The 18,082-nt window shown below is 42.2% G+C and overlaps 1 protein-coding gene across 2 annotated transcripts in view; it reads left to right on the top strand.

Annotated features, from left to right (window-relative positions):
- dbn1 (drebrin 1) overlaps nucleotides 1-18,082 on the top strand; it is a 131,260-nt gene that overhangs the window by 101,346 nt on the left and 11,832 nt on the right. For both annotated transcript variants that reach the window (XM_039618795.1, XM_031750276.2), the window contains exons 2-6: nucleotides 4,603-4,658; nucleotides 9,866-9,978; nucleotides 14,565-14,639; nucleotides 16,742-16,885; nucleotides 16,980-17,057. In XM_039618795.1, coding sequence (XP_039474729.1) covers nucleotides 4,603-4,658; nucleotides 9,866-9,978; nucleotides 14,565-14,639; nucleotides 16,742-16,885; nucleotides 16,980-17,057 — 466 coding nt within the window. The remainder of the gene's footprint in view (nucleotides 1-4,602; nucleotides 4,659-9,865; nucleotides 9,979-14,564; nucleotides 14,640-16,741; nucleotides 16,886-16,979; nucleotides 17,058-18,082) is intronic.

Genomic DNA, 18,082 nt, shown 5'->3' with positions numbered 1-18,082 from the left:
GTACTCTGATTACATTAATCATTTATGAATTAAAGATGGTCGCCAGCTAATGAGGCTGGCAAGAAAAACATATTCGTGATAAGGTCAAACATATTTACTCTTTTTAAATGATCTTAGTCATTAACCATTTATAAGGTGATTTTAAGAACCATCTCCTACTTTTATTCCTGGAAGATTTTCTGTTAAAAATAAGACAAAAAAGCCCTGAAGTCCTTCTTAGGTCTTAAATCTGGCTTCCCTGTTGGATGCAGTGGTTGAAATCATGTGGTAAAAGAGCTGTTTACTGTGGTGGATATAATACCATCTTGGAAAATGATGGCTATTTTAAAAAATTCTGTTCTTTACGTGACCTTTCTGATAAACAGTTTAAAGAGTTCATCCTCAAACCAAAAAATCCCTCCAGAAGTCCAAGTCCTGCCAAATGACGGGAGTTTTCCCTGACAGCTAATTCCCATTTGGCCAGATGGGCTGCATCAGATAAAGCTGGATTTATTCTGGCATGTTAGCTAATGTTTGCTTGATACCCAGAGCAGCAGTTAGCCGGGTTCAAATGCTACGTTCTATTTTTCTTGGAAGCCAGACTTCAGAGCTTGGAGTGACGGCAATCCTAAGTTGAGTGTCTCCACTAGTAAAGTCGGAAAAGCAGGATTTATTTTGCTCCTTAGCGACAGGCAACCATTTGTGCATTGCTAGCAAGCTATCGCTGGATTGCTAGCAATGCTGGTGAGGGGTTTGTTTTTTTGTTTATCAGTAAAAACCGCTGCTGCAGCACGTTCAGGGAAACACCCTGACCCACACTCTGCGTATGTCTCATTCAGCCACAAATACACAACAGTGGCAGCTCGGGTTCTGCTAATGTTTACGTGCACTGCCGCCATCTTGGATTGTGAAGCCGGGGTTGGTGAGGCTGCTCTGACACTCTGAGAGGGAAGTCTATTTTCAGTTCCAGTTTAACAAACAACTGAGAGCTCGGAAATTAGGCTTAAAAAGTAACGCACCGGCTTTGCTGTCATTAGCTTGTGATGAAGCCGGGACGCTGGTTGGTTTCAGGCTATGAAAGGTCTGTTTGTCCTTCACACTCTTCCTTCCCTGTGCATTGAAATTTCCATGATGAGATGAGAGCTTTCTCCTGATTGGACACGCAGAGAAAACTGATGTTCTGGACCGAATGTGATTACTTGATGAGCTTCATCAGTCGTCTCATCATTCATTCCCTGCTGCCTCTTCATCAAACATCTTCTCTTTTCTTCTCCCGTCCTCGTGTGTGATAAACCGCTCACACACAAACACATGCGGAGCTGTTTCTAGGTCACGAGGGCTTATATGAATAATAAACAGCTGTCTGCTTTAAAGGGAATTATTTATAGAGGCCTTGAATGAGCGACATAAACACACTCTTCATCGCTTTCTCTCCATCTTAAAAGCCTCCTCCTCTACTTTCTCCATATTGTTGTCTTCATTATCTGTTATCGCTTTATTTTCTGGCCTCGCTGTGTTTGTTTCTGCCTCCAGGAATTCTCTCTGATGCTGATACTGCTGTACCTGTCGTATACAGGAAGCTGTAGTAGTAGTAACTGTAGTATCAGACTGTGTTCTTACACCAGCCATCTGTTTTTCATCTGGATTTCCTGGTTCAGACCTGAGTATCCAGGCCATACACAGCCCGGGAGTTCTGAGAAAATAAAAATGTTAACCCCAGCAGCATCAAACGGCACAAGTGGAGGAACAAATTAGTGTCGGAGTCAATTAATATCAGCCGGCTACGTCGCCTAGAGCTGAATCAGTGCAGAGATGCTGACTTTACTCCTCAGTTTACAGCGAGAGAGCGCCACATTAACACATCAGAGTCTGCAGTCATTCATAATTAGCGAAACACATTTTCCCCTCTCGACCGACTGATGGTTGCATCACAACACGCAATAAACATGTTTATTGATGCTGTAAAGTGCCTCCAGTGGACGTTAGAGGAACTGCAGGTTTTACTTGAATGTATAATCATGAACTGAGCAGGCACTGGGGTTGGATCGATCCCAGTATCGATATTAGTATTAATACCACTGCTGGTATTAGATTTATACTGGCGTCATAGGACCGATACTTTGTTTCTGTTTAATATGTAGCCGTCTGAATTGTGTAGAATATTTTTTTCTTTAGACATGAAAAAATGTAACTCACACCTTCCTGTGTTGACTGTCACGTCTATTTAAAGCCTACAGCACATTTAAACAAAGCTGACCCAAAAACTTCAGAGACGGGCTCAGTTTCAAAATCCATGAAAAGCAGAATGATGTGTTTTATTGGGTTAAATGATTATTGTGGAAAGTAAAAACCAGTGATTTAGTGTCCAGAATTTGGCAAACTGATGATGACTCATCTTATAAATCTCTCCCCTAAGTAGCTGCCCTTATAGGGTAAAAGTATCGGTATTGGTATCGGCAGAGCTGGCCCTGTAATGGATGGAAAAACTGAACTTCCAACATAAATCTGGAGTCCTACGAGGTCAGGCTCGACTGGCACGAGTTTAAAGAAGCAGTCTTACAGCTGGAAGATCTGCTGACAGGAGCTGTAATCTGTTAATCTGTGAGGAAAGTGAAAATGTAGCAGCGAGGAGAGGAGATCTGGTGATGCATAAACAGAGAGAGAAACAGGAAGCAGAGAGTGACTCTGCAGAAACAGACAGGATGGCGGGCGGCGAGCTGAGGTCAGCAGGAAGTCAGACGCTGGCCAGACTAAAGCTTTGGGCTGAAACAGCATGATGTCATGTGGACTGAGCCCACATGGTAATCCCAAACATCCACACACACTTTAACAGAACACACACCAAGGCAAATCCACCAATCTAACTAAAAGTATCTCACATTCAGGCAGGTGAGTGCAGCTCGCAAACTGACGAGATCAGGTTTTTAATCCTGAGGAAAATTAAAACACAAACTATTTAATCTGCATCATATGTTGCTATTATTTTTGATTAAGGAAACCTGGTAAAATAAGACAAGATCTGTAGTAATCCCGTGTGTTGCTGTCTGGTTTATAATCCCAGCATCTCATATCCTTCAATAATCTGTTTCTACCGCTTCCTGCTGGTTCCCAGTTTCTTTGCCTCATGCACAGGTTAGCTGGAAGTGGTCGGGCATATAACACAGCAGCTTAGCATGATTCACAGTTCAAAATAATCCTTCTTTATCTGACACTCAGCCCTTCAATTCATCCTCTGTCCAAACAAGCTGTTTTGAGTCCTCCCCCATCTTTAAAGTGACTTTCTTCTGATTGGCTGCCCGTCATAAACAGTCTGAACAGCAGGTAGGCGGGGCTTCTGTGTACAATATGGCCACATTGGGAACATTAACCCCTCTGTGACGTCACGCAGAGAGAAGAGTAAGAAAAAAACTCAGGAGCCTGAGTGTTTGGCTCACTGCGATTCTTCGGACTCGCCTCATTAGAGTATGAGCTCCGCCCACTGAAACAGGTCCTAATGTCTGCAGGTCTGTTTCCTTTTTATTTTATATATTTGAGCAGAGCGCCACTAGCACTGCTGTGGCGCTCTGCTCAAATATAAATTTAAACAAATCGCAGCCTTGTGGAAACAGCAGCGTGGCTGTGTTTTATGCAGTTGGTTCTTTCTGACCTTTTGTGCAGATTACTGGGTTTTATTTTATTTGCTTCGCTGCAGGGTTACAGCAGGACTTTCAATCTGGAGATGCAGGCTAAGCTGTAATCTCTGTCACCTTCATTCAGCCTCGGCGGAGAGGTCAGAGGTGGCTGTGAGGAGGCACCAGTTTAATTTGTTTTTCATAATTCGGGGAGTGCTCAGTACATGTTCGTGTCTCTGTAGCTTCTGTGTGTGTCGGCGTGTATTTGAGGAAAGCGCAGTTTTAGAAGCAGACAGTCAGAAGATGCATTATCTCAGTTCTTCAAAGGGCGGTTCCTCCTTCAGTCAAACCAAATAATCAGGACGGCCTTTGAAGCTGTGCTGAGGCTGGAGCCGCTGGCCTGTGAACCTCCCTCGTCGTGCAGCAGCTCGTCTGTTATCTGCTGCAAAACTGTTTCGGGGGGTGGGGCCTGTCTGACAGGAGTCGCCACAGAGAAGGCTGATGGGAGTTTTTAAGTAGAGAAGGCACTTCTGAGCACTCTCTGGTTCATGCAGTGGCTGGAGGTTTGTGCTGTGAGTTGTCTTGTAAAGAAAGTGTTGCTCCCTAATAACAGGCTGAAAGCAGCGCGAGTGTCTGCGTGCAGCAAGCAGTAAACAGAGCTGAGACCGGACGCTGAGGTTTCATTTTTTTACAAACCCAAACAAAGAGTTTGAGTTTGTTGAGCCGAGAAGTTTCTGGGTTTCAGACTTAAGCAAAGAACATATGGAAAAACTCGAGCTTAACGTTGCACAAAGAACAGAAAGGCAGGACTCAAACTGTGCTTCTTGCTCCCAAATGTGGGTTTTTCTTCTCTGTTCTCCTGGAGAAACTTCACCGAGCATGAACGGCAAGAAAAGCAAAAATAAATACTCGAGTAAAGTACAGTTACCTGAACATTGTCTTAAGTGGAGTAACAAAGTATTTGTACCTCGTTACTTGTGTCTAATTAGCACTCTGTCTGTGTTTCTAACAGGGCCTTGTACACATACGAGGATGAAAGCAACGACCTGAAGCTGGCGGCGTCCGGAGGTAAGTCTCTGCTGCGCTGACTCCCGTCCCGTCGCTGACATCATTTCTGTGTTTTTAATGAAAAAGGCGAGCGTTCAGATTGGCTCTAATTTGCTTCTGCAGACCGGCGGCTGTAAATCACGATGAGCAGCGTCTGCTGAAGCTTTGGGGGTAAAAACAATCATGCTCTTTGTCTCCTGATTGTTACCGAGCCATCAGAGAGATTCATTATCATTTCTGCTAATGATGCGCTGCAGGATCATTACAGAATAATGGCACCCCTCCTTATTCGATGCTCGCTCTCACTGTATGTGTTGTGTGTCGTTTGTTAGCCAGGATTTAGCAAATGTGCGCACGGTGGTTAATGTTAAACATCAGAAGCAGAGTGAAAGTCCAAATCTGGCTCGGGTCGCACGCATCCATTCAGAGATGGCTCTGATCTGTGTGTGCATGTTTACTTTGGCAACACAGACTCAGCAGTTTGTGAAGTACTCGGCATTTTATCTCATTTTAATTTTTTCATATTCTTGGGCACGAAAACTCTTCTTTATTCTCAGTTAAATAAACCGAAAAACCCACTGATGTGTGTCCCTGTGCACAAAGTGAAGAGGAAAACGTTCACATATGCGGGCCGTTGGGTTGTTGTTGTTTTACACATTCACCCCACAGCAGAGAGTAGGATACAGTTAAGTAATAAAAACGGATCTTTTAAGTGTAGCTAAACGTCTGCTTAAAGCACAGCTAAGGACCCAGATTAGAGATGGCACGATACCACTTTTTTATGTCCGATACCGATACCGATATCATAAATTTGGATATCTGCCGATACCGATATGAATCCGATATAGTGCGTTTTTTAATCAATAAAACTGTTTTTTTAATATCTTGCTGCATTTTGTATAAGTTCATACTCAAGTTTAAATAAACACCAACACTAAAGCTATTCTGTTATACCTGTATGTAAAAAATACACTGCACCCAAAATATTTTATAGTTCAGCAACACTGATCAATCTAATAAACTTAAACCTACTCCATCCTCCCTATTCTGGTATTTTAAAGAGTACTTAGCAGAAATATTAAGCAACCTAACTAATAGGGTTGCAAACTCCCAGCAAAATAAAATAGGGAACCACCCCCACCCTCCACGTCATGATGCTTAATCGATGTAATCAACTTTAATTTGATGCAGGGTGAAAAAATGCACAGAATTAAATTATTTTTCAAGAATAATTAAATAGATTCAACATCTTTCTTCAACAGAATTGCAGACTGCACAGATGGTACCTTCCCAAAGGAAAAAGTACTATAGCTTACTAGGGTATATTAGACTTAACAGTTACTATATACAGTAATGGACTTCTATACATTTTACATCAGATTAAAACTTTGGGTGTAAGATTCAGATAATTATTTATTAAAAGCTAGACATTTTAAATGAGAATAAGAAAGAAAAGTATGTCTTTGTGCCCCCTTTTCCCTGTTAATGCCCTATCGGCCCCCTGGCTACACTTTGCTAGATCCGCCCCTGCACAGTTACCAGCCGTCAGCTACGTGAAAAGGATCCTGGTGTAGAAAGTAATATTAAATAAATTCTAACAACAGCTTATCAAGGTTAAAGGTGCTGCTGTTGTTCAGCCGCTGGTTTCCTCTTTCTGGTGCAAAGTGGGCCAAAAACAAAGAAGAGAGAGGGACTCGCGATCAGCTGATCATTAAGCAGTTTCACGATTGAAGTAGCCGCAGGAAGGTGAGGGAGAGAGAGCGAGAGGCAGTCGCTCCATATATCGGTTGTTAAGCTTAACATGGGAACGCTTTACAAACATTCAGAGATGAACTTACACACTTGCTTTACTTCTCTCTGGGATAACTTCCTCGGAGATGAAATGCTGGTTTGGTAGCGAGGCTACAAATACACACAGCCGCTCTATCAGGTGATGCACACTGCTCCAACGTGCTACGGTTATGAGCCGAGTTACGCCGTGTCGCAAGTTTTGTGAGGTGTTTTTTTTTTATATTTAATGTATCGGATTACATTTTTAATTTCTCACCGATATCCGATCCAGTAATTTACGTCAGTATCGGACCGATACCGATACGTAATATCGGATCGGTCCATCTCTAACCCAGATAAGACCAAATAACACTACAGGCTGTCCTTAGTTTGCCTGACTGGGAATTTGATAGAAAGTAAATACATGTAAAGAAGGAAAAATCATTTAAATTAATAAATACTTAAAGAAACTGACAGTGGTTTAAAGGATGAATCTGAATTTCAGTCATAAACTACGTGAGACTCAGTAACCTCCTGCTGCTCTCTGTTTCACTCTCACGCTGAGCTCAAACATACATGAAAATAAAGTTTTATCTGTAAACGTCTCGTCTGAATAACCCTCTACGAGTCTAATGTAATCATCAGTGTATAAAGAGAAGTGCTAAAGTGAAGTGTTTGCATCACTAATGCTGCAGGGACGATGATGATGATGATGATGCTTGAAGACACTTCTACCCAGCAAACCTTAAAACCTAAACAAATCTATAAGCTGTGGAATAAAACCAGTAAAATTAACCCAGATTAACCCTTTTTTGAAGCTCCATGTTTTAATTCTTGCATTTGTTCAGCATAGCTTTGCATGATTCACAGTTCAAAGTAATTCCTAAACCGAAACAAGCAGGTTTAGCTCCGTTCAAGCCAACTCTTTTCTGATTGGCTGCCCCTCCTTAACAGAAGGCTTGAACAGAAGCTATGATAGAAAATAGGAAACACATAGCTGGGGTTATTGTCATGGTTGCAGGAACACGAGGTCATCCCCTCCTCCTGCCTCCAGGGGCGCTGTAACCTAAATGTGAACATATATGTTGTGGTTTCTGTCTCAAAGAAACTTTAAAAGTTCAGACTCTGCTGGTTTCTATGAGAGGACGTCTCCATCTGCCAGCGCTGGTCTTGGCTTCCTTCTTGTTCTCAGCGCTTCCTTTGAGAGGTTTGAATATTTCAACAGCGACTGAAAAGAAAAGTCTGCCTCTTCAGATCCGAGCCTGCACACCACAGTCATGTTTGTGGGTTTGTCTGTGTGGTACAGACGAATCTGCAGCTCTGCAGAAACCACTGATACCTGCAGAACAGGACCTTTATTTTAGGCTTCAAACTAACAGCTTGAAGTCGAGAAGCAGCGTGAAAAAGATCTGGGACAGTACTGCAGTCCAGCAGGCTAATCTATGTCACGGATTGGTTCAAGCCACAGGACAGGGTGCTGTCTGGATGGGAGCAAAGTTTCACAGTTTTCCACCTGTTTTCCATAGATGAAAATTCTGGAGCGGAAGTGGAAGTATTGGAGTATGTGGAGATTGTAATTTGATATTTTCTCGGTGAAATAAGCAAGACCTTCAATTAAAAGGATGTTTGCACCATGGCAACTCTAAAGCCTCAAAATACTATATCATGCAGCATTAATGGGACCTTCACTGCTGTGATAGTAACCTATGCTGCTTCCTCTTACATCATTGTGGATGCTGGTTTCTAATACTGTACTGGTCCTGATTGGTCAGACCACAGGACGGATTTCCACTCAGGCTGGTTCATCTCCAGAGAGATGGTGGTGGCCTCTGTGGATCTTCGGTCTGTTGCTTTCTCTGCACAGTAGAGATTTAACTAAAACTGCTGGATGTAGTGATGAGCTGTGTTCACTGACAGTGGTGTTCACAAGTGTCCATTAGTTTGTGCTGAGATTTCTCTAAATCTTTGAATTATGCTACCAAAGATGATGAAATCTCCACATTCTTTGCAGTTTCATCTTGTTCGTAATCAAACATGTGGATCTTCAAGAATGAGATTTCCATCACGGATCCGTCGGGGTCCAGATTAGTGCTGGTAGAAACTGTCGCTGCTGCTGCTGCTGGCCAAAGAGAGAGGAAGCAGAGAGGGGGATGGCATGTTAGCACGCAGCGAGAGAGAAGAGAGGCAGGAGGGTGGAGGTGAGAGTGGGGACACTTAATGTGGGGACTATGCAGTGGACATGCAGGTGTGACAGAGGAGGATGCTGGGTAGAGTGAGAAGGAGGCAGACGATGTGCTGTGGTGACCCCTGAAGGCAAAAAGCCAAAGAAAAAGATCTTGTTCCTAAATGAATTATGCAGTACGTGTGATCTGTTTAACATGAAAGTTTAAAGAAGTTCATGTAGCTTTGTGAACGTCTCTGAGCGGACTCGAACTCCAGATGTTTTGTGTTTGCTGATGTAAAGTTAACAATAATCTGAATGGTCCTAACTGTGTGATGATGAGTCTTATTCATCTCTGGGTACAAAGCCTGAATGTTCCCAGACAGGATCTGCTTATTTCCACTGATTGTTCATCATGTTCACGTTGTTATGCTAATCAAAAAAGTACAGAGAGAGTGATTCACTTCACTGAAAACTTCATTATGTTGGAGATTTAATTTTAAGGAACAAAGTTTTTTATGCACTCGTCACTTTAGAGAATTTGATCTGTTTTGCTTTCATAACATGTTTTTTTAGTCGAGAGAAAAGAAAAGGTCCAAAAGTCAGAATTAGCTGTTATTTCGCTGCACTTTGTCTATGGGATATTTATGCAAATAGTGCATGTCTAATATCTCATTTACATATTTAAAGGTCAAATTTAAGAAAATTTGCAATACAAAAAGTAGCTGTCTGCCTAATGGCTAAGTTTTATAGTGATATGTTACTTAAGTACTATTTTCTACTCAATAAGAACCTTTTGAAACTTTTGAGGCTGTTTAAAAGTGAATTTTCTGGTTTACTGTGACACAGAAATCTCCAGTTCAGTATTTCCAGTTTATACTGGGAGGTTTTCACAGAGTCTGACTTATCTGACATTTTATTCTGGAAAGCTGACAGTTTCTTATGATCTCTAAGTTATTATTTCAGAAACGAATCCGTAGATTAGTGGATTATTTGTGGATTCGTTTCTGGAAAAGAGAACAAATATAAACACATTTAGATCAAAAAGGCCTCAGTTAAAAATTTCTGCACACTTTAATACAGAAAATATAATTCTTAATGTGAGCAATCACCTTAATAATCTCTGAACATTGACTAACTTGTACCTGCACTGGAAGTGCAGATTAAAAGTTTTATTCTCAGGTGTCTGAGGGGTGACGCTGGTGTCCCATGGAGAGCGAGCCAGCAGAAGCTGAAAAAGCAGACATGGCTGCGACTGTGCTGCAGTCATAATGAACTCTCTCGTTCTGTGCTGCAGGAGGCGGCCTGGCAGAGATCACGCTGACCTTTGACAGCGGCAGGGTGATGTACGGCTTCTGCAGCCTGAAGGAGCCCACCGCCGCTCTGCCACGATACATCCTCATCAACTGGGTGAGTCGCTGGGACGAGGGGGAAATGGGAGGGGCCACACTCTGAAATGTCCTTCAATGCTATAAATGAGAATATCAGAGTCATCGAGGGTCGCTGCACATTTTCAATTCAGTCGTTTATTTGACAAGAACGCGCCGATGAGAGCGATCTAAAACTCGTCGTCGCTGCAGCCTCAGCAGCTGGAAGAAGAGCGGCATCAGCAGCAGTCGTAGACACGCTGACGTCACCAAATGCTGCGATTGTAGTGAGATTTAAACTGTGAGAAGAGTTAGTTCAGAAACTCGATTAATGTACCAGATTTGTTTAGCAGTGGCCAACCAGCCCACCAACTGTCTTCACATTCTGAATCAAACACTGGTTGGACAGGAGGTCACTGAGGCATCACGTTTTTCCATTTGAGCTTGATCCATTAAAATGTGTGAGAAAGACAGAGAGTATTACAAAAATCACTTAATGAAATATCCAGAAACTTTGGCAGAAAATGTTCTATTCATGATTTAGATAGTCTGTGAAACAAAGTGTGCTTTTTATATTCTGTGTCAGATGTACTTTAGTCTTTTATTTTTAAGCCTCTCTCTACTTCTTTACTTCTCACAGTGAAATGTTGTATTTTTACCTCCACTACTTGATCTGAGTTTCCGTTACTTCAAAAATTAGCTAAATTAGTCAAGTAGCTAACAGATTGTCACATTAGAAGTTATGTTAAGCTTAACAGTTTTTATTTCTTCAAAGCAAAAAGTCTTTACATACAAAAATCTTTCTGCAGGGTAAATGTTAGCTTACTTAATGTTTTTATTTATTCTGTAACAACAAAAAACTGTGTGGCCTCTGCAAAAAGTTTGCAAGCACACAAGCTAAGCTAGGACTTTGGCTAATGTTGCTCAGCTAGCTGTAACATCTCTACAAGCATGAATATGCTGTTAGTTACTCCTTAATTTTAGCTGAAAAAGTAATGTTCTAAAAAGAGAGAGATCATAATAACTGTTGTTATCCATTGTCCTATGTGAACTTTTATGTGCTACAGTGAGATGCAAAAGTTTGGGCAACCTTGTTAATAGTCATTATTTTCCTGTATAAATCGTTGGTTGTTACAATAAAACATGTCAGTTAAATATATCATATAGGAGACACACACAGTGATATTTGAGAAGTGAAATGAAGTTTATTGGATTTACAGAAAGTGTGCAATAATTGTTTAAACAAAATCAGGCAGGTGCATAAATTTGGGCACTGTTGTCATTTTATTGATTCCAAAACCTTTAGAACTAATTATTGGAACTCAAATTGGCTTGGTAAGCTCAGTGACCCCTGACCTACATACACAGGTGAATCCAATAATGAGAAAGAGTATTTAAGGGGGTCAATTGTAAGTTTCCCTCCTCTTTTAATTTCCTCTGAAGAGTAGCAACATGGGGTCTCAAAACAACTCTCAAATGACCTGAAGACAAAGACTGTTCACCATCATGGTTTAGGGGAAGGATACAGAAAGCTGTCTCAGAGATTTAAGCTGTCTGTTTCCACAGTTAGGAACATACTGAGAAAATGGAAAACCACAGGCTCAGTTCAAGTTAAGGCTCGAAGTGGCAGACCAAGAAAAATCTCAGATAGACAGAAGCGAAGAATGGTGAGAACAGTCAGAGTCAACCCACAGACCAGCACCAAAGACCTACAACATCATCTTGCAGCAGATGGAGTCGCTGTGCATCGTTCAACCATTCGGCGCACTTTACGGCCGTCTTCTTCTGTTTGTCTACCACCACTATGTCCGGTTGGTTAGCCACCACCATTTTGTCCGTCTGTATCTGGAAGTCCCACAGGATCTTAGCTCGGTCATTCTCCACCACCCTTGGGGGCGTCTCCCATTTTGACCTCGGGACTTCCAGGTTATACTCGGCACAGATGTTCCTGTATACTATGCCGGCCACTTGGTTATGGCGCTCCATGTATGCCTTGCCTGCTAGCATCTTGCACCCTGCTGTTATGTGCTGGATTGTCTCAGGGGCATCTTTACACAGCCTGCACCTGGGGTCTTGCCTGGTGTGATAGACCCCAGCCTCTATGGATCTTGTACTCAGAGCTTGTTCTTGTGCTGCCATGATTAGTGCCTCTGTGCTGTCTTTCAGTCCAGCTTTGTCCAGCCGCTGGTAGGATTTCTGGATATCAGCCACCTCCTCTATCTGCCGGTGGTACATACCATGCAGGGGCCTGTCCTTCCATGATGGTTCCTCGCCTTCCTCCTCTTTCTTGGGTTTCTGCTGCCTGAGGTATTCACTGAGCACGCTGTCAGTTGGGGCCATCTTCGTGATGTATTCGTGGATGTTTCTTGTCTCATCCTGGACTGTGGTGCTGACACTCACCAGTCCCGGCTCCCTTCCTTCCGCTTAGCGTACAGCCTCAGGGTGCTGGACTTGGGGTGAAACCCTCCATGCATGGTAAGGAGCTTTCTTGTCTTTATGTCAGTGGCTTCTATCTCCTCCTTTGGCCAGCCTATTACCCCAGCAGGGTACCTGATCACGGGCAGGGCATAGGTGTTGATGGCCCGGATCTTGTTCTTACCGCTCAGCTGACTCCTCAGGACTTGCCTGACCCTCTGCAGGTACTTGGTGGTTGCAGCTTTCCTAGCGGCCTCTTCATGGTTCCCATTCGCTTGGGGATCCCCAGGTACTTGTAACTGTCCTCTATGTCTGCAATGTTGCCTTCTGGTAGTTCAATCCCCTCAGTTCTGACTACCTTCCCTCTCTCTTTGTTACCATCCGACTACACTTCTCCAGTCCGAACGACATTCCAATGTCATTGCTGTATAGCCTGGTAGTGTGTATCAGTGAATCGATGTCTCGTTCACTCTTGGCATACAGCTTGATGTCATCCATGTACAGGAAGTGGCTGACAACTGCTCCGTTCCGTAGTCGGTATCCGTAGCCAGTCTTGTTAATGATCTCACTATATATATATATATATATATATATGTGTGTGTGTGTGTGTGTGTGTGTGTGTGTGTGTGTGTACATATATAGATATAGATATAGATATAGATAGATATATAGATATATATAGATATATATAGAGGGAGATATATATATCTATCTGAATGAAGAAAACAGGGTTAACACAGGGCGGTAATGTTGTTCATAATAGTGTTTTAGTTTGTTTATCTCATAATTTGTGAATCTGCAAACGTTACCACTCAGTCCTTATTTAATATGAAAGTAGCTATATTGTGGTGGGGCTTGTTTATTTGGTTTGTTTGTTTGTTTGTTTTGTTTTGTCTTTGCTTTACTTTTACTTCATATGTTGTTTGTGTAATTTAGGGCTAAAAGAAAATTAAATCAATGAGAGGTAAAATTTGAGGGGGTAGGGATTATTATGTGTATACTTCTGCCTACTCCTTTTCAACCAAAAGAATGGAATGATATTTTGCAACGATTGTGAATGCACATGTTTGAAATAAAAATGAAAGCAGGATGTGGACTTTTCTGCCTCACGCTGTAATAAGTGAAAAGTTCCAGTTAAAGTGCGGGCCAAACCAGAGAGGAAGGAAATGGAGTCGTAGCACCACGCATGCTAACGGAGCAGTTGCCGTTTAATTCATGACGAAAAGGAAGTGTAGCAGGAAGGGATGAATAATTTGTGATGCTAAGGTTAGTTATACCCACTGAGAGTCTCCAGCGACGTGCGCTGAAAGCATTTAAACAAAGTCTGAATCTGTCTAAGAGCCTCGTGATGGATGCTTTCTTTTCTGAACCTGACAACAGCAGGGGCGCCCTGAGCTGGAGCTTAATGACACAGTGCAGCGAGAGGCAGACTTAAACAATCCGTCCTCCAGAAATTGGCTATAATTGCTGCTTTTTCCCCCATAACACAATTCCAGAGGTAAATGGAAGAAAAAATAAGAGATATGGTCATTAATGCAGCAAATAGAGACTGAGAGAGAAACAAAAAGGTATTTAGTGGTTAAATGAGACTGGGAGAGGAGCCACTGGAGTCCATCACAATATAACAGAGCAACATTAGCAGCCAAAAGAGCACCAGACTGTGGCTAACCGGGCCAAACCAGGCTCAACGGTGCCAAAAAATGTCCCAAAATGGGCATAAAAGGTCTTCGAAATGCTCCTCTTCAAAAATGCTGCGAAAGCATCCAAGCAGCGCTCCTCCTCTCTTTCTTCATCCGACGCTCACTCACAGACAGATAAGAGATGAATGGCTGTGAATGCAGCTGAGACGCTGTTTTCCTGTGTAATTGCTGCGCACTGCGTTTGTATTGTGTGGGAATGAATTAGCTGTGATTACTGAATCACATCCAGTTATAATACAACTGCTGCAATAACCGAACATGACCACAGCTAAACAAAAGCCCTAATGAGACCAAAGGGAGGCCCTTCGCAGTTTGGTCACTTGGAAGACAAAATAATTAGTGGATTTTGACTAAATGTAACAAAAAGCACAAAAGAAATTAGCATGTGTATCCTGATTGGTTGATTTAGCATCCTTTTACTTCTTTTTTACCAGTTTCTTCATCCAACTCTTCTTCAGGCTGTTCTTTTTACTCTCGTTTTTGTTTTACAACCCCATCTCTCTTTCTCTTTCAGGTTGGAGATGATGTGGCAGATGCCAGGAAGTGTGCCTGTGCCAGCCATGTCGCCACCATCGCAGACTTCTTCCAGGTCAGACCCAGCACTGCAGTCGTACATAGTCCCAGAAAGAAACCATAAACACAACAGTTCATATTCATATTGTGTGTAAAACATGTATTTTATAAAAGATGAAGATGTGAAATATGAAACTGGTGTAAAAGTGGCTTAAAGCTGCGTTCTTTTTAACGTCCACCAGGGGGCAGCTCCTCTGGTCGTTTTAATCATGGGCATGAATGTCGTAATAATTTTGAGCTTTTATAGATTTCTTTGAATTCTTCTTAAGAAACAAGAATTGGTGCAAATTTGAATTTATTCTAGATTTCCTGTAATCAAAGATAAATGTAGACCCACTTAAATCTCCAATAAGTGCTGCTGAAGGTTCTACAATGGCTTTTAACTTGACAGGGCCGAGGACTATTCACTTCTCGTTAGTGATCTTGATTGGCTACAGCTGGTAGTTTCTGTTGGCAGTATAAAAATGATTGATTGGATTGACCAACACTTAGTGTAAACAATAGGAAAGTCCAAGGCACGAGTTGGGAGCGTTGCTGAGTGCGTTATCTACACAACTGCAAATATCAAGATAATTAAAAACTAATAAAACTATTCAATAGTACTGAGGTCTGGAAGAAGACCCCAACTATCACCCTTTAGAACAGAGGGAAGGTGTTAGGCTGTTCAGGAACAACCAGGAACCACCAAGGCTCAAGCCTGCCATGAACTGGAAACTGGTAAAACACCAGCATCCACAGTGAAGTGGGTTTTACATCACCATGGACCGAGAGGTTGCTGACTGCTTCAAAATCGACACCTTCAGACTCGACTGAAATGGACGAGCCGAACACCTTCTAAAGGGTTATGGTCCGATGAGACAAAGATCGAGCTGTTTGGCTGCAATGACAAAAACTAGTTTGGAAGAACAAGGGTGAGAATTTCAAACCTATCCAACTGTGAAGCATCATGATGTCGGGCTGTTTTGGTGCCAGTAGTATTGGTACATCGCACAAATCTCCAAGTTCTTCAACTTCATCTTACATCAACAGCTTGATGGTTCATACTTGGACCAAACACGTGTTCCAGCAGGACAATGATCCCATCGTGGCTGGTTTAGGAATGGATAAAGCAGGACAACATTGAGCTTCTACAATGAACTTCCCAAATCAACAGCTTCAACTCTGTTGGAACTTCGTAGGCTATATTCAAAGCCAGGTCAATAACAGGAAACCAACCAATTAAATGAATCCTAAATAAACTCAAACTTCTTGATGAGTGTATGTAAACGTCTGACCACATCTGTAGGTGCTTTTACTTACTTCAGTTATTTCACTGTGTGTGATTCTGTGAATGCAACATTGTCAGCAGCACCAGAGCTGTTCAGTCTAAGAGGCCTGACATCCACTGAGAGGAGGGGAAATGATCTCAAACCCTGATCACGGCAATCGTGTGTGAAGTGATGTCATGTTCGTTTCATAACCTGCTTCGGTGTTTTTGAGGGGGTTTTTTTTTTTCTTAAATTGTGTGACGTAAGGACCGTTTGAATGTTTTCCCAACGCTCGGTTGGAAAAGACGCTTAAAACCTGAAGGAGGATCAAAGAGGAGGAACAGGTGTGTGTGACGAACACCAGCTCTCTGAGCCGAGGTGTGTGTGTGTCATACACAGCAGTGTGTTCGCAGCTGGCTGAGTGTGTATTTTTGGATTTATAGTGTAGATAAAAAGATTGAGATTAAAGCGGAGGTGATGTTTTATTTATATATTTCTGTGTGTGTGTGTGTGTGTGTGTGTGTGTGTGTGTGTGTGTGTGTGTGTGTGTGTCATTATTCTAAGTGGCAGTTCTCTCTCCCACACAGCGTCGACTTCATCACACCGACGGGCTTTAAATGACCCTTTTAGTCTCTCTCTCTCACACACACACACACACACACACACACACACACACACACACACACACACACACACACACACACACACGGTTGTGTTTCCATCACTTCAGAGGACATTACATTGATTTAGATTCATTTCCTCGAGTCCAGAACGTCCTCACTGCTATGAATGAATTGTAATGAATGTTTCCACAAACTCTGCAGGCTTTCGTGAAAACGTGACTGATCATCGTGTTTCTGTCTCTCTGCAGGGGGTGGAGGTCATCATCAATGCCAGCAGTCTGGAGGACATCGACCCCATGGCAATCGGGCAGCGCCTGACCAATGGGACGGCAGCGGTGGCGAGCCCGGTCCTGAGCCGTCTGAAGACCCGAGATGAAGAGCACGCAGACGTGGTACAAAGAGAGACTTGTACACTTTATCTCTTATAAAAACAGTGTTTCTCTCGTGACGAGAGCTTGATCCGTTCCTCTGTCTGTCCTGGTGCAGGGCACGGTGTACGAGAAGACCAACGCAGAGGTGGAGATGAAGAAAATCAATAGACAGGAGTTTTGGGAGCAGGCCAAGGTAAAGAAGGAGAGGAGGGGGGAGTGAGTGGAAAAAAACAAAGACGGGAAGGGGAAAAGAAAAAGAGATGATAATGCTCGTTTATTACAACTCATAAGATGAGAGCTTCCACCCCAGGGGGTCAAATGCTGCCTTTTCTTTTAGCTGATGACAGCTCATAGATGCCAAAAGGCGTCCTTTGAATTGGTGCTGAGATGCTACAGATTTATAGCAATGATGACGCTTGTAAAGAGCCCTTTGGCATCCCATTTGAGATCTTTGATGGCCTTAGACTAAGTTTTATTGACAGATTCACAAACAGACTGTCCTCATTACACGGCGCTGCCACGCAGGCAAAGCTGGTGGCGTTTCAGAGATCTGCACACGGCATTGATATCCTTAGCTATTTCCATGTACAAATGCTTCTTCAGTTCCCAAACCCAAACAGAAAGGCGAAGACTTTAAAAAGTTTCACGTTTTTTCAACTCAAGTATATTGTTAGCTGACAGCTCAACTGCTAGCTATGCTTTCAGCAAAATTCACAGCATTTCACTCATGTATTAGCTAGCTATTAGATTTACAAACTTCTGTCATTCTTTTTGTTTTTCCATAATATCTAATTCATTGAGTAAGTGAATAATTCAAAATTAAGAAAAGTAATTCATAGCACTTTACGTGTGCTAACTAGCGACTGTATTTCAGCTGTTTGTTTTTGTGGTTTTTGCTGGTTATTTTAAGCAAGTTGTATATCTCTATTTCTTTAGTCAGGTTTCACCTTCATGTTCAGTTATTTATAACTGACTGTATTTGTTGTAGTAATCTTACTGTCTACTTGTACCTCTGTGGACCCAGATTGTGTCAGTTAGCTAACCTGCTAGGCTAACCTTTATATTCATTATGCAGATTTACTGTTTTATGTAGCATTTAACAACCATAATGTCAATATAATGCAAATCACATTTACATTTGGTGATTTTTTTAGCTAAAAACTGCATTTGTTTAGTTATATACTTGTTTCAACCATTTTTTTCTGCTTGACGTTACTT

Source organism: Oreochromis aureus, linkage group 10 (genome assembly GCF_013358895.1).
Source record: "Oreochromis aureus strain Israel breed Guangdong linkage group 10, ZZ_aureus, whole genome shotgun sequence".
Lineage (NCBI taxonomy): Eukaryota > Metazoa > Chordata > Actinopteri > Cichliformes > Cichlidae > Oreochromis > Oreochromis aureus.
The sequence above is the reverse complement of the archived record's forward strand: the minus strand, read 5'-3'. Positions and strand labels throughout refer to the sequence as shown.